The following is a 27,437-nucleotide window of genomic DNA, read 5'->3' as shown; positions in this document are numbered from 1 at the left end:
AAAAAAAAAAAAGAGCATGAGATAAGTAGAACCTATCACAGGGAAGATAGAAGTGCTTCTACATGTATTTTCCCACAGTGCCGTGCTTTCCTACCAGAACACTTCTGCATACAATAAAAAACAGCAATCCCCCTTGGAAGTTCCCAACACTGACGTCTTTATCCATCTCAGACATTGTTTTGCAACCATATAGCCTTCAGCATGTGACAGGAGCTCTTGTTCAAGATTTAACTTGGGAGAGAAAAGGCTGAAAAGATCTGGCACAACAACAGACAGGATACAGGCTCCACTGCTGCAGACTGTCTGCAGCCACAGCACGCAAACAACAAGCATGGCCTGTTTTCCTCTGTTGTCACTAAATGAATTCCATAAGGCTTTGGCAGGCCCTGCCAATAGATATTAACAGGCTTATGTTAGACAACATTTTCAGTTAAATCCCTGCTGGATTCATTTTTCAGGCTCAAACATTTACAGTAGATTTTCCTGTGAAGCTTTAATTGGACTGTCTTTAGTATTTTTTAATCTATGCCATCCATGCAGTTAAAAAGCAGAAACTGGAAATAGATTGTGCCAAACATTTATTAATGGTTTGAACAATGTTTATTAAAAAACAATCTGCACTCTTATGAGTTACAACAGGGCAATAATGATACACTCTGCTACAACGCCACCAAGTAAACAGAAGACTGAACACACACAATACCTGGAATGTGACACTGCTGTTTTTCCCCCATCCTGGCCCTCTGCTGGGCTGACTCAAGGTTTCACACCTTGTCATTTGGTCCAGACTTCTAAACTTTTGAGTTTGTTGTGAACCAAAAATGCAGGAATGATTCATTGCAGTCCACTGAAAAGAAGGGGTTTCGATCTGGATCCAACTGTACAATGGTTTGGTTCATTTCTGCTGGACTGAATATAGGAAGCTACAGCTGTTTTCATCCACAAAGAAGAAAAGAACCGAGGGAGAGATGAAAGTAACTTTGAATCACCAGTATTACACAAACCTACAGCACAGGTTGATGGAAGGGTGAAGTACGGGCTAAAGACAAGGAAATAGTTTCTTCACTTTCTTTAACATTGGAGAGCCCCAGGATTGCTAACAGTAATGTTGCCTTCACATGCTGTTGAGAAGATGATCCTTTCCACTTGTGAATTCGAGAATACAAGTGTGTTACGTTCTAGTGCTTTTGTTGTCAAAGTGAATTTAAAAATGGCTGACACAATTTATCATGACCTAAAACAGTTTTGGATGTGTTAATTCATCTGCTACAGCATTTAAATTTTTTTGGCAAATTGCGTAAATGTGCAAAATCATCATCTGACAGTAGCAGAATGTTAATAAAAGCTTTAGACGTTTCTCAATTTTTGTCTGTTCCTCTTGTTACGGTCTGGCTCGAAGACAGCAACCACAAACAAAGGTAGTGAGTGGGGTTGGTGCAAAAAGCGCTTATTTTATTTACAAGTGCAGGTAAGGATATAATAATAATAATCTAAGAGTCCATGTTGAAACCCATGGTGCAGGAGCAGCTGCAGCCACTTGGACGGAGTACAGGCGTAGGTCTGGCATGAGTGAGAGAGAGAGATGATTGACAGGGAGGGGCTATAAAGACGAGCATGACACCGGGCCCAGGTGTAGCGCATCCGCTGATGACCAGGATAACCCCGCCTTGGTCAGATCCTGTAAAGGAAGAAGCAAAAAGACCAACACACACCTAGTGGTGTGGAGGGGTTGCCACACTCTGTTCTCGGGATCTCGTGAAACGTCACAACCCAAGTACTGTTCCATTTAAAAGTTTGCACAAACTAAGATGGGATGGAATTCCTGAATGTTGTTCTTGTCAACTAGCTTAAACCAAGGATGCACTGGTTGGTGACTCATGTGGACTTGGATGACAAATATCCCCAGATGCATTTCGTGCTACTCTCAAAGGCAACTTGACAGCTTACCTCAGGAATGCTTTTGAGTAGATGACCGTCACGAGATAATGTGATACGTCTTTATTATCATGATATGGGCTTCAACAAAATTTTTGAAGAATAACAAAAAGTAATAAAAATATAAATGACATGTAAATAGAAGTACAAATCGAGTGATGTAATTCTCATAGCATACAGTTGAGGACAAAATTATTAGCCCCCCTATGAAATTTAAATTTCTTCAAGATTTTCCTAAGTACTTTTTTAACAGAGCAAGGAATTTTCAACATAGCATTTCTGAACATACTAGTTTTCTTTAGAAGGCACAAATTATTTATATTTGCACACCAAAACAGCAGTATTTAGAAAAAAACACTAAAACAACCAGGGACATTATTATTAGCCCCCTTTAAGAAATGACCATTTATTAAGTCATGGCACAAACCACTTTTGTGCAATGATGTGCTGTAACTTCACAGGTGATGTGTTTAAAAGTGATCAGGTGAATCAAGTGATTTCACTTAACATTTAAGTTAAAACATGGTATAAAAGCCTCAGTATGGCTCATTGAGCTGTCAGTTGAGAAAGCACCATGCCCAAAACTAGAGAAATCCGTTTGGACCCGAGAAAAATGATTATTGATGTAGACAAAGCAGGAGAGGGATGCACAAAGCAATCCAAGCATTTCCAAGTGTCAAGAACTGGAGTGAGAAGTATAATCCAGAAATTCAAAAACAGCCACACAGTACAGAACAAGCCTTGCAGAGATAGGAAGTGAAAGATTTCAAAGACCCTGGAAAGAAAACTAGTGAGAGATGGGTCGAAAGACCCCAGAACAACTGCCAAGACACTGGTGAATGACTTGGCCACATCAGGAATCATAGTCTCTAAGAAGACAGTCACTAGAGCTCTGAGCTGGAATGGACTGAGAGGATGCAGACCAAGAAAAACTCCACTTTTGAAGAAGACACACCTTTAAGCCAGACTTAAATATGCTCAGGACAACCTGGAGAAACATTCTGCATACTGGAAGTGTGTCCTATGGTCTGATGAGACTAAACTAGAGCTCTTTGGCCATAGAGGCAGCGTTTATGTTTGGAGAAAAAAGGGAGAGGCATAGAACCCAAAGAACAGCGTCCCTACAGTGAAACATGGTGGTGGGAGTATTGTGTTGTGGGGATGCTATAGTGCATCTGGAACTAGAAATCTGGTCAAGGTGGAAGGAATCATGAACAAAGAAAGATGTGGAGATTTTGAAAGAAAACCTTAAGCAGTCAGCAGTAACACTGGGTCTGGGTCATTGCTTCATCTTCCAATATGACAACAATCCAAAACATACATCTCTCTTGGTGAAGAGCTATCTTCAGAAGACCAAAGTGAATGTAAGTGAGTGGCCTGCACAGAGCCCTGACTTAAATCCCATTGAAAATATTCAGGGTGACCTAAAAAAGAACATCCATGCCAGAAGGCCACCAAATCTGGAGGAGCTGGAAAGATTTGCTAAAGAAGAATGGGCTGGGATTCCTCAAAAAAAGTGTCAGAGACTTGTAATAAAAAAATACTATGACTGCAGGCTGTTATCCAGCAAAAAGGAAACACAACTGACTATTAGGATCAGGGGGGCTAATAATTTTGACCCTGGTACTTTTTGTTTTTTGTGGAATATTTTCATTTCTGTGTGCAAACTAAAATCATGTAAGCATCCAAAATAAAACTAGGATATGTAAAAAAGCTGTGTTAAAAATGTGTTGCTCTGTGTAAAAGCACTCAGGAAATACCATTAAAACAATGACATTTTTGTAGGGGGGCTAATAATTTTGTCCTCAACTGTATGAAGGCAGGATAGGTTACAGGAACCTGTAATGAAAAGGAAGAAAACACAGGTCAAAATCAGTATGGTTTTTGTTTTATTCATATATTTTGTTTGATTTGATGGAGGTCTGTGCATCAACAAAAGAAAAAAAAAAGCACATTCAGCAGCAGCAAAGTTTCATGTTATCCATTGGCCATTCAGCCACTTGTTCACTCGGCTACAGACTTACAGCAAGTTCAGACTGTTGAGTCTGGAGTGATAACATTAGTCCAATCTACTGAATGAAGTATGTTTGTATCAACACTGGATACTATTACTGGATCAGATTGGTCCCAGCTTTAAGTGTGCTGCAGTCCCATTATAAGGCTCAAAGAAAACAGGCATCATCAAAAGTTTGTTAGTGGACTAACAAAATCATAAGTAACAGTAAGTAACAAATGTAATTTACGAAACAAAAACATGAACATCAGAGACCGTCAGTTGTGAAAAGACCTACAAGATATGGGATGATGGATGGTGCAGAGATTCTGCAGCAGGTGCATAAAGCTGGAGCAAAATTTAACTGAACAAAATGAACAATACAGGTTGATTGATACTGGATCTTTAGAGACCAAATGGTGTGAAGCTTTTTTTCATCAGCCATAATGACACAGCAGAATTCAGAAACTAGATACCTGCTCAACTAAGCCGCTATGTCACAGTAATCAGTACTCAAATGGATGAAATAAATCTGGATCACAAAACAGCAAATTTGGCAGATCATTAAATGTTTTGTTTTTGTTTTTGTTTTTTGTTTTTTTTTAATTTCGACTATCAAAAAAAAAAGAAAAAAAAAGTTAAAAAAAAAAAAAGTAAAACGAAAAATATTCGAAAAGGAGCGGGATGAAGTATAACTTATATATTCCCGCCCCCTTACCCTGTCTTTTTCTACTGATCACAAAGTCCCATGTCAGTTCCTCAAAGTATCTTAACAAATCTTACACATGCCAAAATAAATCCTAAACAATCCTGCAGATAACACAAGAAATTTACACATATCAAGAATAAACTGTCCATTTCATAACTGCATTTCATTATAGTGTTTGACATATCAAAATAAACTGCGCCCATTTCATAGCTGTATTACACATATAGACTTCACTTCAAACATAAGTAGGCAAAAGAAATTTCAGATCCAAAAGGACACTCCAATATATGGAAATAAATCAACCAAAAAAGAAAACAAGTATCTCGCAAATGTACAACAATTTCACTGTGACTCTTCCACAACACTCAGTGTCCGAAAAGAAATAGGAAGAAGTCGAGCCCACATTGTCCCACCCCAATTCCACATGAGCTGGCCAATCAGCCAATGGATACAGTCCATAACAAAGAACAGGTTAGTCACTAAATTACAAAAAAAGAGAACAAATGATTACGTACCATCAACAACCATTACTGTTCTACTCGCGTTCACCACCACTATGTCTCTGAAAAATAAGGTTTTTATACAGGGTTATTCAAAAGAATGAACCGATTTCATAACACATTGCTTCAGTTCTCAAGCATCATCATGGAATGAGTCAGTGACCATTTGAAAGAGGAGTTTTCTCAGTTTTGAATGGCTGCCACTGGGGTGCTGTAGTCGTGTTGTTCCTCTGGCAACGTTCAGTTGTTTGTTTACCCTCGGAATGGCGAGTCCTCAGCAAAAGGTGTTCTGTGCTCTCTTTGTGCTTGGCATGCAAGATCCCCAGACCTCACCGTGTGTGATTTTTTTTCTTGTGGAGATGCATAAAAGATCGCGTTTATGTTCCACTGCTACCCACCGACTTCGATGACCTTAAACATCGAATAACAACAGCGATCAACTCGGTGGACGGTGATATGCTGATACGTGTCTGGGAGGAATTATGTTATCGCATTGATGTTGTCCATGCTGCAGGTGGTGGAAACACTGAACACTTGTAAGACAGGAAAGAAAAGTTGATTGTGAGTAGAATACTTGTGACTTGGCTGGAGTTTTCTATTGCTTTTCCTTATTAAAATATTGCATAATGAAATTGGTTCATTCTTTTTGAATAACCCTGTACATCTTTTAAAATTTCGTTTTGTTTTCACACAGTTTGATATTTAGTTTCAGTCTATTCCACACTACATCAAACTAAGCATCAAAAAGTGATTTTACAAACACAAGTATCTGGTTCCATTAGCTGTGATTTTATATTGGAGAAAATTCTGGGTAAGAATCTGATCACCAAGAAGGGATTTTGCTCCATCAGCATCTTTACTTTCTCCTCAGCCCAACAGCACTGACAGAGACCCCCTCATTATTTAATTTCATTCTCATTTATAGCCTCCCATCACTCTTGATTTGTCAAAATAAGTATAGGTGCCCTCCAAGCTGCCAGCGGCGACATATAATCAGAGTTGTTTCTGCAGGGTTGTTGACTGCGCCACATTGGGTAACTTGGCGAGGCGGAGACCGACACAGGCAGCGTCTTGGCTTTTGAACATGTACAGTGATAAAGTGCACAGAGCAGCAAGAGCTACCAGTGTTAATTAGAGCCTTATTAAATGCCCATCATGCTCTGTAGCCATGACAGATGTCTTTGGGTAGCTGCTAGCTCTCCCTCAGTTTGAAGGAGCTGCACACCTCTGCTGCTCACTAGACGTTGATCTTCAAACCCGCCTCGGTGTGGGTGAACCTCGCAGCTCATTAAGGGGCTGCAGTGAGGAGGCTCTGATGCTCAGCCCAGCTCATTTGTGACAGGGTTTGACGAAGGCAGTCCGTGACAGACTTTTGGGGAAGCAATTGTGGAATTGGGGTAGTGAATGCATTTGGGAGGAGGAGGGAGGTGGAAAAGGGTGGAGAGCTCTTTGCCAGTTCAGTAGTGGAGATATCAACCTGGCATCAAACACCACAGCACATCAAAAGAAGACGCACGCCTCCTCCCTGCATCTCCTACTTTATCTCCCAGTCCTTTTCTCTTCCCTCTGTTACCAAGGAGAGGGGCTGACGTCGCCCACTCCCGCTAGGAGGGGGTGATGCAAAAAGCTCTCCAGTCTCCCCTCTCTCCCACTCATGATGGGCTTGGCAAGAGAAGAAAGAGAAGTGAGAGCCGTGTAGAGAGAAAGAGGGGTAAACCCTCCATGTTAGAGATTTACATTGCGACATTAAAAGCCAGGATTGCTGGCGGCCCTTGCCAGCATGGTGAAGGGAGGGGGAGAGAGGCTTTAGTGTTTGCCAACACCCTGTCTTAGAAAATGGCAGCCTCAGCCTGTGCCCAGGGTAGACGCTTTCTTCTGCAGCTTTAGTCCATGGTGGTTGGATTCAGAAACGGGGATAACTGTGGCAAGAATCCTGATACTGCTAAACCTGTTGAGTATGCAAGCTCTGTAGGTGCTACAGTTTTGGTTCAGCCAGTTTGGCATATGCTAAGCCCAGTTCAGACCAAAGATTTTCAAAGAGACTAAATTGTTTTAGGACATTGCAGGGACGTATTCCAATGATGTGAACTGACCCACCCCGACTCAGCTTGCCTCAATTTGGCTGATGGCGTTGTCTGAGTTGACACAGTCTGTCAAATCTCCAGTGGTTTTGTTGTTAGCTCTTTCATATATACTAGAAATTCAGCTGTTGCTTGTAACTCACTGTCAGTATCCTTCTTCATATTTTAAAATGTTCCATGTTAAATCCAGCTACAACAAAGGCAGTTTTTATAAACAGCAACAAAGAGTATATGCTGTGTGGATTACATTGGTGTAAACTGGCAGGTTTTAAGAACAGAGCAGATCACAACACAGCAACTGGTTTTCAGCTCATTTAATCATGAATTCTGAGTTTCACATGTCACACTACAGTCAAGGCCTCTCTTTTTTTTGGCTATGACACAAATTGATTGCGTAAATGTGGTTTAAATCTTTGACATAAAAATGCTTAATAATTGTTAATTTTACCATAGAAATGTGGGTGAAATTTTAAAAAAAGAACAGAAATCGCAAAATCAATACCTAAACTTTTGGCCAGGACTAGACACTGACACCTCTTGCCAAAACTCTCAAGTCTAACATTTAAAATCACACACGCAGGAAGCATTACAGCAGCTTTGTTGGGTTCATTGCAAACAGACGTAGGTGGCATATTTAAGGGCGTTTTCACACAGCGTACTCGAGTCTGTATCCGAGTACGCTGAGCCCCAGAGTCCACCTAATTATGTCCATGTGAGTGCAACTGTTCCATGCTCCAGTACCGTGCCTTAGTCCACTTGAGAAAGTAGTCCTGGGTCCAGACTGCCCGTACTCCAGCACGGTACGTTGCCGTGTGAATGATCCATGCCCGAGTCCGGAAATGACCTAATCACCATTCTGACAACGGAAGTGAGTTAATCACCATGAGACCATAGACGGCGCTCCTGTTGTCTCCTGAAAAAGCCTCGGATCCACGCGGCACAGGCTGGCCTTATTAACCGAACCACTGGGTGATATATCAGGGACAACGAAGGTCACTCTGCTTCTCTTTGCCTCAGACAGGCTAACCAATAGACAAGGGTTTGTCTTCTTCTGACTTCCGTGTTTGTAGGATAGCAACAGAATTCCTTCCACACCGCCACTTCCTGTTTCGGCCCTGTAACACCCATTCGTACTAGGAACACGGGCCATGGTACACGCGTGTGAACGTATCCAAGTATGGTACGGACTCGAGTATGCTGTGTGAAAACACCCTAAGGGTGTTTTGAATGGCATCATGGGAAAATCTGTTAAAAAAAAAAAAAAAGGTTAGTATTTCCAATCAGGAGTACGTTTATTCCGCAAAGCATGTCTATATGTGAAAAGTGCTTTAATGAGGCAGACTGGGCTACAAGCACATATCATATATCATAGAAGTTTTTCATTGCCTTGAATAATTCTAATCAGGTCTTACATATTCACAACCACTTGCAGTGTGTTTTATTTGTGATTCAAATGATTTAATGTTTTTTTTTTTACATATTGTTATAACATGTCAGCATTACTGTGTAAAACTATTGAGATCTGCTCTGTTTATCCTCATGGCTTTCTGCCCTGCTCTTGTTCAGTCTCCTCTACTTAAGTCCGCCCTCCTCAGTTTCTTCTTCATTCTCTCTTCATTCTGCATCTGGTAATGCTTTAAAGTCCAATCCAAGCTTGGAAAAAAAGAGGCAACATTTAGGCTGGTGAACACTCTGTTTGTCTTGGTCAACTCCCAAACCTTCTCCCCTCTCCTTTTGTGTTTCCCTTTCTGAGGTCTCTCTCTCACTGCTTTCAGAGAACACACAAACTCCAAAATAGAAAAACACCACTTTCTAAATCTAATTGTTGCATTGGTGGCTGACCTACTCCTACAGTGAGTACTTCACTTGAGATCAGATGGAGGAAAAATATTTGCTTCATCAGTATTCCAGTCAGCAAACGGAAAGAATGACACTGTAGCATTTCATTCACTTGTCCTAAGCACTGTATGTGGGTGGGATCTGCAACCTGTTTGACGATGCCGGTGGCCCGTAAAGTGAGACCCCCACCCACCTGGTACACCCAGAGAGGGGGGAGTCCAGTGAACGCACCTATTGTTTTAACATCAAAGCCCCTCTGCTCAGTCTTGCAGGGAGAAAGCCTCGTGGCCTCTCCCAGTGAGAGGCCTCCTTTTTGGGCTTTGAGTCCTTGTCTGACTATCACACACACGCAGATGAGTAAACAGCCTGTTGCTGCAGAAGAAACCAGCAGTGTTGCTACGGGATTACATTTATTTTTACCCAACCACTCAACCACTCACCCAACCCAGTTATGGTGTTCCGCTCCATTTACCTGTGATTATGCTTTTGTTAATGGAAGAAGCCCACTCAGGAACAAAAGTAGTTTGAGTTCCTGCACTGATTAGCCTCCACAGTGTTCTTTCTGCCCAACCTGACATCATGCACTAAGGGATGCTATTTGACAAGGTTTTACAGCTTTGTTATGAAGGCTGCAAGAATCACAGTGGCATTTATCTGAACAGGGCTATGTCTACTTTCAGAAAATCCAACCCTCAGGTGGTTTCTGGTCAACTCAGTACCAGAGAGATTGAGCATTTAGTAAATAAAGGATAATGAACTGTACAAAACTATAATAACTGTAATGGACTGTACTGAAATACTCAATAATGCTTGCATGGCTCAGGCAGTTAAATGGAAAAGAAATTCTTCTGAGTGGTTTGTATCTACCACAGCTGAACTCTGTAGACAGATAAAAGTAATGGATAAGTGCTTGAAATGGTTAAATGGTCCAGAAAATTGGATATGTATGCAGATTAAAGTTAACTAATACCATGGATAAGGCTGTTAACTAAAAGCTAATATAGACAGTCAGCGAGCTACAATATGAACATAAGCACAAACGACTTAGCTAAAGGGACGGATATAAAGTTAGCTCACAAATAGTGATTTGCCATCGGACCAAGTTGTTGATGTTTCAAGTACAGCGACATTTTAGGATTTGTGGATAATGGTGTTTTTGAAGCATTTGTTGTACCACTGTGAGAACAGATGTGGTGAACCTCATCACATCAGGTGCGTTTCCACCACAGGAACTTCAGGGTACAAGCAGGGATGTAATTTCCAGGAACATCCGCTCACTCGTCCCTTTTGGCTGCCGTGTCGACCTTGTAAAGATTCCTGTAATTTGATCCACGGGGGTGGTTCCTGCAGTGGAGACGCACACTAAAGTCAGACCTGGCGTCATCTGTTCTTATTATTTGTGCATACTGTATACGTTATATTTTCTGTGCAGAGATGGAAATATAAAAGATAGTGAATGCAAACAAACCCATTTGTACTCTTTTATTCCCTCACCCAATGAGAATCGATAAGAGAATTGATCAAAAATGGGATTGATAAGCAAAATCAATAATGGAATTGGAATTGTTACATTCTTATCAATTCCCATCCCTAAGCGTAATAAACTTTACATGTGTCTTTGTTGTGATTGGCTTCCACAGGCTTTATAGACTGTCACTGAAGTGAATGAGGAACCCCTGAGGTGTGGGTGGCGTCTAATTCCTGTCTCTGTGTCTCCTTAGGGACATCATCAAGAGAATAGACCAGTCGGAGTTTGAGGGATTTGAATACATCAACCCCCTGCTGCTATCGACAGAAGAGTCTGTATGAAGGAGAGAGCAGCGTCCTCCTTCACCCACCTACTGTCTGTCCAAGCTGCCGTTTTAGCCAAACTCCACTAGCAAAGCCAACTCCGACAAGCAAAGGGGGACGAGGATGAGTAAAGGACAACAAGGAGGATGAACTCAGCCCTCTGGACCTGACAGCAAGGCAAAGCAAATGTTTCCTCTGCAGCACTCTGACTGTTTGGTACCAAGCTCTTTTTTTTGTTTTGTTTGTTTTTCGGTACCTACATGAAAAACAGACACTGGACTAAGAACATTCCCCAACCTGTGTTGTTAGGTTGTCTTCTCCTTCTGTTTTTTTAATCTTTCTCCTTGGGCTTCCTGCCCCCCTTCAGAATGTCCATCCTCGTGTCAAAGCACGACTGGCCGTGTGCTTTGAACACACGGCGGTTTCATTCTGTGCCTGCCATCATGAACACATGTCCACCCATCTCACATCCCTCAACCAATATGACAGTTCTGTTGAGGAACTTGAAATTTACGTGCACTTTTTTGTTGTTTCGTTTTTAATTCCATTTTTCTATCATGTAGGTGTAACAATGCCTCACACGAAACAAGAATGTACAATGATGAAGGAAAAGAATAAGTTATTATTGTGTATTATAATGTAGGAAGTGAATCCCAAATTGATGATGCCTTTTTATTGATGCAAGCGGCACATTTTCATCTGTAATCACACAAATTTTTCTTTTTATTAGATTTTTCCCAAACAGCGGGGGTTTTATTTAAGAAGTGCCTCAAAGATCAAATTACTGGCCATGTCTCTGACTGCACTTATCTCTTCTTGAACATCTTGGCTTCAGCAGGTGAAGACCAGCTGCCAGGATCCTGAAGCTGGTCTGCTAGGCTCAGTCCAGTCCCTACCTGCTCCTGCCATGATATGTAAGCGCAAAGATGAGGTGTGGGGTCCTGCTTGGTGCCCGTTTTTTTTTTTTTTTTTCTTTTTTTTCCAGTTAAACGCCGTGTAGATGTATGATGGCCACGTTCGACTGTACTGATCCGTCTGGCTGCTCCTTAACACATGACGTCAGACCCAGTGCTGACAAAGCGAGCAGCGCGTCAGCTTCAGCCTCCACAGTGTGTTCAGACCTGCTGGCTGAGTTTCATTCTCCCACCAGCTGCCACTGGGTGACCATCTGCAGCCGCACACTAATGTCATGTGACCAGCTTCATTGTCCTGCCTCCATTTCCATTTTGAGCTCTTTGCGTGTTGTGGTGACTACACATAGGATGGCTGAACATGGTGCAACATCCAGTTCAGAGCAGCTATTCAACTAATGGTCAGATCAGTGACAATAACATGGAAATCTGCATTCTCCAAATGACTGCAAATATTGGGCCTCTCGTTAACTCCAAGCAGAATATTAAGTTTGTCTCAATTGGGTGTTCTCCATTTTCTACAGATATTTGATAGATCAAATGATGATAATAATGATGACTCAGAGTTATTACCAGACCTAAAATAGTAAATATTCTGAGGTTAGACGTGTCAGAGGAAAACATGCAGAGGAAGGTTTTTAAGAAGGTCTTACCTCCACAAAGTAGAAATGTCAGCTTGTTCTTAAACTGCCTTTTCTTCTAGGCATGCCTCCTCTTGTGCGTTTGGGATCTGGTTTGTCATCATCAGATAAATAATTAAGAACATTGTTTTTACATCTGCCCTTTTCATAAAATCTGAACCCTAAAGGGAAGAGCACAGTTACGAGGAGAAAAGTTCAATGAACTTTAGTATAGGGTTAGGCTTATCAACGAAAGAAGTGTAAGACCAAATTTATTATGAAAAATTTAATTTGACAGGAACATTGATAGTTTTGGTGGTTAGCATGTGGCTAAAACTCAACTTTAAACCTGGCTTAAATGTCACACTAAACCTCAGAATGGTTATAGACCTGCCCATACAAATCTGCCTTATGAAAGAAATCAGACATATACTGTGAGTTTTTAGTTTTGAAAGGGGTTTAAAAATCAGGGTTCAGGGTTTTTAGCTTACCGGCCAACAGGCTGTAAGCTACTGTCGTCATGCGGCGTCCGACGGCGTCTGTCATCTGTCTTCGTCTGTCGTCCATTACAAAAATTTCAGTCATCTTCTTCTCCGAAACCACAATTCCGATTGACTTCATACTTGGTATACAGCTTCTTTATAATGATGCCAACAAAAGTTAGTGAAATTATTGTGATCCGGATCTGATTCTGGATTTGGTGCGACTTTGAAAAATTTTCCTATTATAACAGATAGGAAGTGGATTGATCCAATAAATCAGTATCAATGATATCAAGTTGGAATTTGAATTTTTTACAGATCTGATTGGAATATGACCAAAACATGGGCTATTTCTGTAACAGAATAAATACACAGAACTGGGTGAAAATAAATGGCATCTGGATACATTTCCCAAAGCTTTTAATTTGGCCGGTAAGCTACAGGGCCATTGGTCCTATTTTTAACTACTGTAATCAGTGACTCCTCGACAAGACAAGCTGGACAAACTGAAAAAAGTTTTGAGTGCCCGGCAACCTGGTTGTTCTGCTAACTAGTTGCTCATGGGAGTAGCTACCAAGCAGCCCCAAAACCATCAGAGTAAATGTTCATCCCTATCACCATTTGAACCCTAGACCAGTTCTATATAGAAAATTAGAAATTGCAGTTAGCCAGCTTTGCAATGGTAGCCAATGTTAGTGTGCCTCTTTAATGATACAATGATATTGCTCTTGTTTGTGGAAAAGCAACAAAGTTGAAACCGCACTAGCACCATATTCCTGTTTGTGGGGAGATTGAGTTTAGTAGAACTGAGCTGTTGCCAGTTAACGGTCGGTAGATGTTGATTCTCTCACACATAATTTGCTCGGTAGCAGGTCTTTTACCTTTGTGATAAGTAACCCACTTGATGCCGAAAACCCTAAATTAAACCTGAAGATCACTCATCAAGCTCTTCACCCTGTTTCCGGATACAGGTGACAAGACGGCCTCTTTGGAGGCTTTGCTCGCCAATTGATTCCTACACCTTCACATCTTTGAATTCCCTCGAATGTCTCCGCTCTAGCCCACACACTATGGAGGAGGATGAAATAAAGCCATCAGTTTGTGTACATGGTGAAATGTTGTGGTTCAGCCGTACTGACACCACAGAACACAGCAAGCAGCAGACTGATCACCAAACTTAGGAGGCTTGTACTGCAGAAGGGCTGGGCTGGAATTAAACAACACGCATGACATATGTGTATATCAACATGCTCGACACCCCATCATCTGCGCGCTTCCCAGCAGGAACTCCCTATTGGCTCCAAATTATTTGATGAAATCTGACCCGTGCTAATTTGATAAGCACATAATAGGATTAATTAGCTGATCCCAAGTCAAAGGGCCTCAATTAGCTGCAGGGCTTTTTCCACGCAGGGAAGAAAAAGATAGAGAGAGAGGAGATAATGAAGCAGTTCCACAGTCACCGATTAGAGCGCGCACACACACACACACACACACACACACTTCAGGAAGCTACAAATCACTTCAGATGAGGCTTCATCCTCCAAACCCCCAGACCACCCCCACCACCCCCACCCCCCCAGATCTGCTGCTTTCCAGTAAAGTCATATTATGTTTTTTTACACACCAGGTGACACATTAGTGGAATTCTGGTTTTATCTAGAGGGACCAATAACTGAACTGCGAGTCCTTGAAACCACATCACAGACCAGTGAAGGCCAGAAAAATTACCTTTATTTAAAAATGACTGAATTTCATCCATAATTTTTGTTTTAACATAATGCTGGTTGGAAACGCTTAATTATTTTGCTTCACTGCATATTTGTAAATATGTGTAATTATTAAAAATGATACTGGTTTTCTGTGAGCAAAGTCTATTTTGTTGTTTTTGCAGACTACTGCAGGAAAATCTTTGCAACTGCTACAGATTTGTGTTTACGCGTGGGAGCCGTCTTGTACGCAGAACCATCCCCTCAGATCTCTGATCACAACTTTAATCTGTTCATACGACGAGGCAAAAAAGGCAATTAACCAGTACTCACCATCTAACGTTATTATCTGTCTTCGCTTGATATGAAGGAGCAAAATTGGAGCTGTTTACTAGAATATAAAAAGAAAAAATGTGCTGCGATCATCTCAGTCTCACATCTACAGCATACACATTAGTGTGCACATTAAAAAAAAAGATTACATGGTGCAAGACCTGGAGATCCAAACCTGACCAAAGTTAACAAGTTTTGAAAAATTCCTTTTTTTTTTTTTTTTTTTTTTACTTTTGTTATAACAGGTGTATCTTCATCCAGTGATTTTTGTTTCTATCAGTGGAAACTCTGGTAATACTGAAAAAAAACCCAGAAAGATCCAAAACATTTTTATAAGAATAAGGAAGAGATGGAAAAGTCGGTGTATGTATAAAAGGTAAATGAGAATAAGTGAAATGGAAACTGAAATACCACAGGTTATGAGATGGAAAACGACGACAAAACACCACCATGTATAAGGGGCTGCAGAAAGAAATGTTAGGCAAACAAGTTTGAAAAACTGAGTCAGTTTACATGACCATAAAAATCCGACAACTGGGAGTAATCAGATACTTGTATTAATCAAATCTGACGCCTTTACATGCACTTAAGAAATGCGATAATTGAAAACCCTGGTTTAGATGCTCCAGTCCATTACTGGATTTCTTTCAGAGTACGTACATACACAGTGGTGGTAGACTCAAACTTCCCGTTATTGTTTTCTGCTCACATTTGACTACGTAACTTCCATTTTCTACTTTATTAAATTTTGTTTATACACGTGCAGATGTAAAAGAATGAAATTAATCAATCCTGTACACATGCAGGAAGACATGAGTATTGAGAAATCCACGTGTTTATCTGATTTGTCATAATGAGATTACTGCTGTTATCTGATAAAACAGATCAGATTATGCTGTTTACATGATCACTAATAATCTGATAACTAAAGAAAATGGAAAATGATCGGAGAATTGGTGTGCATTAGAGATGTAATGATACCAAAATTTCATATCACGGTTATTGTGACCAAAATTATCACGCTTACTGCAGTGTTGTTGAAATGTGCTCAAAATGTTCAAAAAGTACTTATACACACACTGAAATAATTTAACCAAGTTTTATTTTGAAAAAAAATAAAATAACATGCACAATGTACTTTCTGTTGGCAGAAACATTAAAATATTAACATGTAAACATCAAACATACAAATGTGCATTAAAGATGGCATCTTATGGCCATAAGGAGAAACTGCAAGAATACTTTTCTTTACATTCAGCTTAAGACTAGATCTAGTCTTACAGATTTAAGAACTGGTACAGAAAGAACACTTACACTGTTTCATGTAACTTATCTAGAAATCAAATGTGCGTATAAAAGCAACACTACCATCTGTGTGTGAAGAGTTGCCCCCTTCACAGAGACTTTTTTCTGCATTTTCTGCAGACAGGTTACCATCTTCAATTAGTTTCCCCTCAGCAGCCTTTAAAAATCCAAAATACGTCCAAACTTCCAACTTTGTCCTTTCAGTGGGGTGAAAAATCTCCGGGGCCCTGTCTGTGCAGGCAGAGTCCTGTACCAGGCGGGGTACCCACGGGTACCTGACGGGAAACCCGCAAAAACGTGGGGACGGGTAAAAAAAAAATTATTAGAATTTTTGCGGGTAGGGGCATGGGTAAAATTAAACAAAATATGGGCAGGTAGCAGGCAAAGAAGTGAAAAAATAAAAAGATTCATGGATGAAAATCATTTGCAGGACATTTAATGATAATGATCATCTAATTTCACCGTGGTTGATCTACAGCCGGTTTGTTTTAATGTGAAGTGAGCTTTACCTCTGTTTACATCCGGCTACAGGTGGCATTGAGCAGCACATAGTAGATTTATTAATGGTGTGCATTTTAGCTAAAAATAAAGCCCTTAAAAGTGAGTTACTGTGTAGACCAGGGGTCACCAATCCTGGTCCTCGAGGGCCGGGATCCTGCATGTTTTATCATCAAGGTCTGCAGAAGCGTGATGACGACCATCAGGTGTGCTGGAAGAGGGAAATATCTAAAATACGCAGGATACCGGCCCTCGAGGACCAGGACTGGTGGCCCCTGGTGTAGACAATGTGTTTAATCACTGGTCGGATAGCGGGTACTCAGCTTTGCAGGTACGGGCAGGTGTGGGTGTGGAAAAGTGAACCTGTGCCGGTCTCTGCGTGCAGGTGCCTTCTGCCATGTTTTCAGAAGCCAAACATTGCAAACTGCGCATGTGCACCTGGAGTGCTGCTGCTTCTCCAGGAAATAAGCAGTATCACCGTGAGTTTTTCAAAGTGCAGTAATTAAACACGGTTTAATGATAATTAGAATTTGAACTGGTAATACTAACAGTCGGAAAATTTTACCACTGTTTATCATTATTCCGGTCATCGTTACATCCCTAGCGTGCATGTAAACAGGCTCAGTGTTAGTGTCTGATCCAGACCAGAGGTTTGGTTCAGTCTAGCTGTCTGCTGAACAGTACTCCCTTACATCTACATCTAGGAGCTCCTCAATCAATAGATCAGGACATATGTCCTAGTGTTAAACACTACTTATAACTAGAAAACATTAAAACCATGACCACAATTAAGAACCAACCCATAATATTAACGTAACAGTAGTGGATGGAAATGTGCATACATTTGTGAAAATTCCAAATGAACTTGTACATTTCGATGGAAACCCGCCAAATGGAAAGGTAAGTAACAAACTCTCCTCTACTCTGTTTGATCCTATTGCATTTCAGTCTCTTTACTTTTACTACTCAACACATTTGATTACATTTTTGGGTTTGTTACATTTTTGCACATTTTTCAGATTAAGTTCATTATTACCTCCGCCAAGGAGGTTATGTTTTTGCCAGGGTTTGTTTGTTTGTCTGTCCGTTAGTGTGCAACATAACTCAAAAAGTTATGGACAGATTTTGATGAAATTTTCAGGGTTTGTTGGAAATGGGATAAGGAAGAAATGATTAAATTTTGGTGGTGATCGGGGGTGGGGGGGCCCACTGGGGGGGCGCAGACCAGAAAATTTCATCAAAATTTGTCCATAACTTTTTGAGTTATGTTGCACACGAACGGACAGACAAACAAACAGACAAACAAACAAACAGACAGACAAACAAACCCTGGCGAAAACATAACCTCCTTGGCGTGGGGGGGCCCACGGGGGGGGGGCCACTGATCAGCCTTGGCAGAGGTCTGCGCTCTCCGAGTGCTTCTAGTTGGTGATGTTTTCAGGACATCTTTACATTACTGGATCCTACGGGCTCCTAAAACATTCAAACCTGAACAAAGGAGATTCAGTGCTGAGGAAGATCTTACGTTGGACCACTTGGAAAAGAATCTTCTGTTGTGTTACACCAAAGTCCTACCCTCAGTGATTTCTGGGACATCTGGGCTACAGCTAATACCTGGACAGCAGCCAGCCTCCCGTCAGGTCACCAAGTCATGTCCACGTTCATCTCGGACAAACACTGGGCCAGGTGGCCGTCACAGTCCATCTGGGTGAACCTGGAGACACACAACACAGTTGGTACTGACACAACATGCTCAGTGTGTGACCAAAACACACATAGAGACATATGTGTACACAGAGCCCAGCTGTGGCATGGTGCTACAAGGGGATGCTAAAAAGGTAAAGATGAAAAACACAGTTTATATTATTGTGTCCATAACTATAATAAATCCCATCCCTTCTGCTGTAGTGGGAAAAAATATGAACGGCAGTCAATGAAGAGACAAAAACAAAAAAAAACTGAGCCGTTTGAATTGTGCCACCATTTACACATATCATTAGCCTCATAGCATAATTGCCCATCCTATTTTTGATCCAATTGTGAAATCTGTGTAACTTTACTCTCCTTCCTCACACTTCCATTTCATTTTGCAATATTTGCTATGTCCTAAAAAAATATGACTTGTACAGTTATGCTATGAGGCTAATAATATATCTGTCAGTTTTATAAGAAGTCACAGTTTGATGGTTATGAAACACCTAGTTTTGTGTTAAGCAACTGAATGGACAGCAAAAAAGGTCTGTGATACAAATGGGATGGGTGGGACTTTGGCTTGCCTTGTCAACAGACCCTTCTAGGATGGAGGACTCACGTCAGGCATACTGTGCACGTACTGTGAATGGCAAGGACCCCGCGCATACTGTCCGGACGTTTGAGGTTTCGTAATGATGCGTACCAATTTCACATTCAATAACAGGTTGATATGCTTGGACATCCATGGAGTCAGGTACGCCCGACTCTGTGGGGGCCAAGTCTTCAGCTATGATAGACTTACCCTGCCATTTTAAGTTTCACTTTCACTGAGCATACTCATTGTGGGGTATATGCGGCACAGAACGCACCCCCGTATAAACCCCCACCGATTCTGCAATCTCTCTGCTTTGTTGGATCTCATCAATACGTTCTCATGCTTCACAATCTAATATCGTCATATCGCACACCCCTATTTACAAGTAATAGAGAGAACTGCATGGACAGATTAAGATGAATGAGATTGAATATCTGGATGTGACTGAGATCCTCTGGCATTCACTCAATCTATCAGCTCCCTGCAACACACAGGCTCCGACACAAACACAATTGTTGCTGTTTGATCATACCAATCAGAGGGTCAGGGTTCTGGAAGCAGGGTGACCTCCTTGACACAAATACACAAAACCAACACAGCACATCACTAGGTATTTCACAGGGACTTTAAAGGCTAAAATTATCTGTTGGATTAGTGGATTATCCACTAAGGAGCCATGGACTCATTTTAAGGCCTGAATAGCTATTTAATCATCTAAAATAAAAAGAATTTGAATAGTGAGTGAGGGCCTATAGTGGAGTGGTTAATTGAACTGACCATGAACCAGAACACCCCATAATGAAGAGCAGACGTAGGCGCTGTGGTTGAAATGCCTTACAAAAGCTGAGTGCATTGACAATGCAGGTAAAGTATGGACTGAACAATGCTCCAACCTTGGACACGATGGTGAATAGACTAAAACCATACAGCATATTTCAAGGAATTTAAGCACCTTCAGTCCAGAGCAGTCAGGTTTTAGTCAAACTAAAATTGCATTCTACTGTCACAAACCAGTGAAGCTGTGGTTTACATCCATATCCAGTTTTAAGGTACATGTACAAGACTCTGGTATTCAGTGTATTTTATAGTGAAATTGAAGTTGTTACTCTATTGCAGAGGCACCTATCCTGGTCCTCGAGAGCTACTACCCTGCATGTTTTAGATGTATCCCTCTTCCAACACTCCTGACGGTCATTATCAGGCTTCTGCAGAGCTTGATAATAGCCTTATCATTTGAATAAGGTGTGTTGGACAAGGGATACATCTAAACATGCAGGATAGTAGATCTTGAGGACCAAGGGTTGAGCACCCCTGCTCTGTTGGCATGTCTGGTTCCAATCTATCATTTCCAGCAAAACTGTGTGTACATTTATACATAAATAATGGACATAAAAAAGTTTGACAGAACATTATGATGCCACAGTGAGAGTGAACTTTGACCTTTGAGAAATAAAACGTTACTGTTGTTCATCATAATACAGAACCCCTGTACTAAACGTGCCCCTGGGAAGAATTATGAAAGACCAGAATATGGATCAGTTCAGAAATTACTGTTTTTCAAAACATTACTGGACAAAGAAAAACAGAAAAAACAAGTGGTGCCAGGCACAACAAACCCCACCCCTTGCACGTGTTGTAGTTTATTTTGGCATTGATCCAGCTGATGTCATCGTGTCTATGCGTGTGCTGATGTCAGCATAGATATAGGCAGCATAGACAAATTTCGGCCATTATAAATAAATGGGGAAAAAAAAGACTTTGACCTACTTTTCCCAAAATATAATCAAATCTATTCTGGGTCACTGGCAATCTATAAACCCAATTTGGTATGAATTCAACCAATAGTTTTGCTGCTAAAGTGTTAACAAACAAACCAAACCAAAAACAATAGCCCTTGCCGCCCCCTTCAGGAGCGGGGTAAAAAGGTGTTTGTCTAATCTTTCTCACCAACTCCATTTCTGACCATTTAGTACTGGGGTTTTGTACCTATCCATAAGACTTTTGTCTGTGATGCATTTTTGCAATTTTTAGTCCAAATGAGAGACCTGGGTTTGGGTCTCTGAGGATCTGGATCAGTTGTCACACACTGCAGTACAGAGTAGTGCAAACACACAGACATCCTACAGACAGTGGTTGGTGTTCACCACCTAAAAGGGGAAGTGGACACTTCATTAGTAGACATCGAGTGTCAACTCTTCACGCTTCATGCTACATATTCAGCTGGAAACATGGGTGATCTGCCTCAAAATGTAGTGAAAGTCTATCAGGTATCAGTACAGGTAGCAGAATTAACAGTTGGGTGTTAAGTTTACAGATCATGTACAGAACCTAAAAATCTATGATAATGATCAGTTTGTAACTATGCTTTTTTACATTTAATAATACAATAAGAATGTCATCTCCAAAGACACATTTCTGATGTGCATTGACACAAAGAAGAAAATACATTCCCATGTTTGAAAATGCAGCTGGAACTCCACAACCATTCGACTCAGAAAGGATTATATATTGTAATATTTATCTTACATGCACTAATATATAGTTTAATTAACATTAATATATGTGTTGGGCATTGGTCAGTGTGCCAATATGACATGAATTAGTCTGCCATTTGATCAATTGTAATATACGACCATTTTTAAAAACCTAATGTAAAAAAAAAATCTCCCTGTGTAAAGAACACACCTCCACATGCACAGTCAATGTAGTGATCACATTTTTTAGCTGAATCAAATTGTTGATTTGCAGCATACTGGACTAGTAGTTGTCATATTTAGCAAGTTACATATATTTACATGAATCACTCAACATTTATCAGCACTAATATGTAGACATTTTTATGGCTCAAACATTCTATCATACCATTACATTAGCTAAAAATGAGCAAGCGAGCTACATTAAGTTATTGATGGTATGTTATAATTTGTTCTCTTTTTTTTCAATAATTTAGTAACTGACCTATTATTTTTTATGGACATCAGCTGATTAGCCAAGTCATATAAAATTGGGGTAGGACAATATAACAGCATTTCTGCTGGTAAGGTTTTGCTGTGGGACAGCGTCACGGCAAAATCCTTGCCACCACACCATACATTTGATACAAAAAATCATCATCGTCGCATTAGACTTATTATACATATGTATAATATATAATAGGCCTCGGAGGCTGGTTGTAGGGAGGGGCAATGCCCCCATAAACATACATCCTGCCTCCTCAAAAGAAAGTTTGTGAAGTTTCAGGAGGTAGGGAAAAGGTAAAAGAGGTTCACCACAGCGGGAGACGTAGAAGAGTTTCACTTTCACTTTGTGCATACCCATTGTGAGGTATGCGTACCCCCCCCATTACACACCGCTACACTAATAGATCAATTCCACAGGAAACACTGTATAAGCTTGGATTCTTCTTCCTTCTCCATTTTGGACATGTTTCAACAATGAAATAGTTGTACATTGTGTGACTTGTTTTTTTGCTTAACTTATTGCCTTCAGTAGTGTGGTGTGTTCCATTTAAATATGTAATTATTTCTCTTTGCCTTTTTGTTCACCTTTATATTTTATTCTTACTTACGTTCGAAATAAAGTTTCTCATTATCATTAAGTTGAGACTGAAAACCTAAAGTTTGTGGGTGCAGGCCTCAAAGACCCTGCCCCTCTTAAGGGTTTACTTCATTCATAGTGAAACTGCTGCTAAAAATGTTAATGAAAATTTGTCAAGTTTCTTCTTTAAAAGATTTAGAAGAATTGTGTTCCTGAGAATCACATGGACAGACAGACAAACTGAAAACATAATGCCTCTCCCCTGGTTATTGATGGTGTGGTGGCATAAAACTATGATATCAGTGCTTACCCTACTGGGAAGACAAGGAGACACATGGGGCAGCTCTGAAGCCTTCCTCCTTCTCCTCCCTCTTCATCGTCCTGCTGAGGAGCCCCGGTCTGCTTTACAGGAGGCTGCCTGTTGACTACAGCCTCATTTTCTGCTGTCCTCCTCTCTCCTACATCCACACGTGATGGTCTTTCTGATGATAGTGGCCCCCCCTGGCTGTGGAATGTGGGCTTGGTAGGATGGGTTTGCCCACAGCTAGTAGACGGCGCTTTGCTGGAGAGGTTGGGCATGGGTTTGGTCTGCACTGACGAGTCCAGCTGAGGGAAGGAGACATTCACAGGATCTCGGCTTGATGGAGACCTGGGAGAAAGTGGAGGGGGTTCGGGGAAGGGTGCCACGTCTTCACTGAGGTCACACCATGAGTGTTCACCTGGGATTTGTGGCCAGTGTCTCTAATGGAACATGAAAATAAAGAAAAACCTTGAAGGACCTTATGTACGTTGAAAATCAGGATACACAAATATCAACTGACAAAAACACAATTTGGCCAATGGCCAATTCTGATAATGATGTTTGTTGTTAGTGTATTTTTTTTCTGTTGTTGTTTGCCTTGAACAATGGCTAATCAGTCTCTGTGTCTGTCTCCATGGGGTGTTCTAGAAGCATTGCTTGGTCAATAGTACGCCGTAGATGGCGCTTTTAGGTATTTTGATCTGCTATGACACAAACACCTACTCCAGACCAGGGTGGGTCTGCAGGCTACGTTACCATAAGTGCTGACTGCAGTAAGAAGTAAACCATTTTTATTATACTGAAAACCCAGGACTGAACCACAAGATTCCCCACTACCCTCCTAATCCTACTTTGTGAGTCAGGCCTGTGGTGAAACAGATGCCAATGAGCAAGTCGACTCATGATTCCATTTGTTACTGCAATTGCCATATTGTCCACAAAAATCATGCAGTCCTAATTTTATACGTGAATTAATTTTCCTAATTAAAATTAAGTGCTCTTTTTGCTACTTTGATCAGTCTGTACGGTCTCCTCTGTCTTTTCTGTGGTAAGTATTAAAAGCCTACAATGATCAAATTGCTGATGCATCTTCAAATGAAGTCAGTATAAGTATCATAGCAAAATATATTTTCTTATGCAAAGAGACAAGAGACTGTTTTGACAACTGAAAACTGGCTAACTAAATTTAATATTAAGTAATGCTAGTGGTGTTGGAAGTGATTTATGGGATTAATATTCCATCCTCAACTCACAGGCTTATCCCATATGTAGAGTAGGCAGTGGAGTGCACTGTTTTGGCAGTAGATATACAGGATTTTAATGTCGCAAATATTGTTCCAAATATTTCTTTTAGCAAGAGATAATAGTTTATCGTGTAGTATTGTTTATCGGCCAGCCCTATTTCAGTAACAGGCTTTTAACTATCCTTCCCACATCTAATGGAAAGAAAAGCAAAAATCATAGGGTTTTCTTTTTTTCTTTTAAACACTGGGTTCCTACAGATTTCTACAAGTTAAATTTAAGACTTTTAAGACCTTTTTAAGACTACTCAGAACAGAATTTAATGCCCGTTTCACAGCCTATTTCACAGCCATAGAGGCAAAAATTTGTGACTCCCATAATTTACGAAAACTCATGTCAACCAGGTTAAGAAAGATCTTTTCTCCACCCAGGCGTTATTAAATTTGCACTTCCCCATGCTTACTTTTCACTTACAAGCCGTCCCTTAAGGTTCCTAAAGTCAGCTTTCTCGGGTGATGTGGCATGACTAACGGCTGCACGTGTGTTGGCTCACTGGGGGCTGCAAAGTTAGCGATAATTGGTTCCTAATTTCAATATAAATTGTCGAGTTGGGACAGGTGGAACTGAGTAGACCACCGTTACTTTCTTTGCAGCTTGGACATTTCCCACACACTTTTAAATACAATACAACAAAAAAAATACAATAAAGCGAACAAGTTTATAGCAACATAACCTAAAACCTACCATATCAAATTTAATACCTTTTAAATACTTTTTTAAGGTATTCAATGCAGATTTGTAAATTCAACACTTTTAAGACTTTTTAAGACCCCGTAGGAACCCTGTAACAACAGCAGAAACAATGTAAAGATGTGCACTTGAAAGGGACATACTCCTGTAGATGGATGTGGAAGGTCAGGAACCAGGTCCCAGTGCTGGTCCTCTCGGTAGGGCAGAGCAGCCCTCAGGGTGAGGGTCCACAGACTGTCCGGTGCTGGTAGTTGCTCCCTGTTCCACCACACTGCAGCATCAGCCCTTGACCTGCTCACATACCAAAACTACATTTAGAGAAAAGCTTACACTAGGATACAATATGGAAAGACTTGTGGACTCTCACATTGGGCTACAAGATACAGGGAAAAAAAAAAAAATATTACAATTACTGTGGACATTAGCATATACAGTGTATCAAGTACCTGCATGAGTAAATCATTATTCAGCTCATCCTACAGAGGAGATACAAAGCTAACTGAACAGAAAATGTTGCTCCAAATCCAATGATTTGCATCATAATTAATCATTTTATTTCAGTATGTTGACAGCCCTACTTAGCCATTCCAGTGAACCAGCAGGCCTGAAACTGAACCAGCTAAATGTGATGAAGCTATTTATAATGACACAAACGACATCTGTTTACTGCCTTAAGTGAAATGTCTTCTGTGCAGGGTAATTACGGTTTTGAGGAGGTAAAATTTACAACTTTTAAAGAATTTTTTCTAAGTATTTTTTTTAATCAAATTTAAGATCTTACATTCACATTTAAATAACAGTACAAGCCATATAGTTATTGTCTTGAAAGAGTCTTTATCATGTGTCAATCCAGCTAATGTTATATTTCCATTTCTGCATGACTAATGTTTCTACTGCTGATATTCCTGTTGAGTATTTGTCTTTTACATGTCTCACTGTTGTAATGTATTTATTTATTAACTGTTTGTTTCTGTAATTGTTGTTTAACCTTGTTTTTACTTTTAGCCCCCTCACCCCCTACCCCTTAAGGAGCCATTGCTCTTTGATCAGGCTGCATTTGCAAATAAGAATATGTTCTTAATTGCTTGCCTGGATAAATAAAGGTTAAAAAAAATAATAAGAACAAATAATATTCAAGCTGCTAAAGCTCATTCCTGATTCCCTCCACACATGAATGATTGTTGGTGGCTCCACTTATTTCCATTCATTTTGATAAAATGATAAACACTCACTACAAGTTATTATGGAATATTTACAGAGATTCACAAAGCAAATAGAGAAATATCATTTATTGCACCTGGGACATTTTAATGTCTGATTTAGGGAATTAATTAACAATTTTGAGGATAATCAAGGCCTTAATGTAAGACAATTGCAGAGAACCGGGGACACCCTGTTTGTGGAAATGTCTTTTACACAAGATATAACTAACACACTCTTTCATCAAATACTATATCAGCTAAATATTCAGTCTTGAGGTGGACTTGATATTGTTATTGAGATAAGGTTATTGTGATAACTTTTGTTATGACGTGGCGCTATATAAATACGATTAATTGATTGATACATATTTCCAGAATCACATGCATTTTTTTTCATAGCTGCCACAGACTGATCATTTGAACAAATTAAACCAGGTACAGTCAATGTAAAAACTTGAGAGAAATGACAGACTCGTGGGCTCATTCTCAATGGCATTCGACTGGTTTAGGGGTAGCTGGGATCCTTTTACTTTGGCCATATTGGTGGTTTTATAAATTATGATACATGTATGTCACTTTTTAATCTGCCATGCAGTATGTTTCTAATGGTATTCAATAATGTTTAAATATCACATTTTACTCGTTGGCTATTAAAGTTACAAAGGCATTTAACCCTTAGGGACCCCTCAAACCATTTTTCAATCCAATCCAACTTTATTTGTAAAGCACTTTAAAACAACTGCAGTGGACCAAAGTGCTGTACAGACGAATAATCAAAATAGACGAATAAAATACGGAATAGATTTAAAGACATAGAAACTGCACAAAAAAGAAAAAAGTGCTGTACAGAAGAACAAAAAAAAAAAAAAACAATAAAAAGAATAAAATACAAGAATAGATTTTTGTAATTATTCTTTCTTGATTTGATCATCAATACGACAGTGCTCAGTACAAATATGCCCAGTGTTCCTGTACCGCGCACTAACACCACTCACTAAAACGTCTTCAGTTTTATTTTCCACATTTTACAGCTGACAAGACCACTAACATTAAACCCGGAGACTTTTGGAGCTGCTTAGCGGTCTCATTGACAGTGCGGGTTAGAAAACCCCAGAAGAACATCGGCGGAGAACTCACCCCTCAGCCTGGGACGGTCTGACACTGCATGCGGAGGTTGTCTGCAGTTTTCCCGGATGGACATCTTCAATAGAACACTTCTTTCTTTTCAGTTTTAATTTGAGGTAATTTTCAGCCATGTCGCGTTTCTAAGAAGTTTCCAAATTTCGCGCTTCCGTGAGTTTGAGAGACTTCCGGGAAACTTGTCGTCACATGACTATCTAATCAGAACGCGATTGGTTTACCTGCTGACACACGTGACACTGGGCTGAGACATGCGTACAAACCATGTACTT

At 40.3% G+C, this 27,437-nt stretch overlaps 1 protein-coding gene and 1 pseudogene across 2 annotated transcripts; one reads left to right on the top strand and one right to left on the bottom strand.

The window, feature by feature from the left end:
* The window catches only part of LOC115422490 (protein kinase C zeta type-like), a 61,477-nt pseudogene extending 50,361 nt beyond the window's left edge, over positions 1 to 11,116 (top strand).
* Positions 11,117 to 18,134: 7,018 nt separating this feature from the next.
* On the bottom strand, positions 18,135 to 27,331 carry si:ch73-70k4.1 (Fanconi anemia core complex-associated protein 20). 2 transcript variants are annotated; one of them, XM_030139881.1, is made up of 4 exons: positions 27,163 to 27,331; positions 24,967 to 25,114; positions 22,841 to 23,271; positions 18,135 to 18,420 (listed from the first exon to the last, which is right to left on the bottom strand). In XM_030139881.1, the coding sequence occupies exons 1-4, from the start codon at positions 27,279 to 27,281 to the stop codon at positions 18,348 to 18,350; spliced, it is 771 nt and encodes a 256-aa protein (XP_029995741.1). In that variant the 5' UTR covers positions 27,282 to 27,331; the 3' UTR covers positions 18,135 to 18,347. The 2 variants fall into 2 exon arrangements, with proteins under 2 accessions (XP_029995741.1, XP_029995742.1); XM_030139882.1 differs by having other exon boundaries at positions 22,841 to 23,136.
* Between the last annotated feature and the right edge of the window lie 106 nt (positions 27,332 to 27,437).

The sequence above is a fragment of the Sphaeramia orbicularis genome, chromosome 7 (genome assembly GCF_902148855.1).
Source record: "Sphaeramia orbicularis chromosome 7, fSphaOr1.1, whole genome shotgun sequence".
NCBI classification, from domain to species: Eukaryota; Metazoa; Chordata; class Actinopteri; order Kurtiformes; family Apogonidae; genus Sphaeramia; species Sphaeramia orbicularis.
Note: the sequence above shows the minus strand (reverse complement) of the source record. Positions and strands in the feature narration are given on the sequence as shown.

Bases quoted from the DNA above. Each gene is read 5' to 3' on its own strand.
- si:ch73-70k4.1 (XM_030139881.1), bottom strand. From the start codon at position 27,281: ATGGCTGAAAATTACCTCAAATTAAAACTGAAAAGAAAGAAGTGTTCT. The intron at 25,115-27,162 runs GTGAGTTCTCCG...GTATGTGAGCAG, and splicing joins AGACCGTCCCAGGCTGAGGG to GTCAAGGGCTGATGCTGCAG. The intron at 23,272-24,966 runs GTATGTCCCTTT...ATGTTCCATTAG, and splicing joins TTCCACATCCATCTACAGGA to AGACACTGGCCACAAATCCC.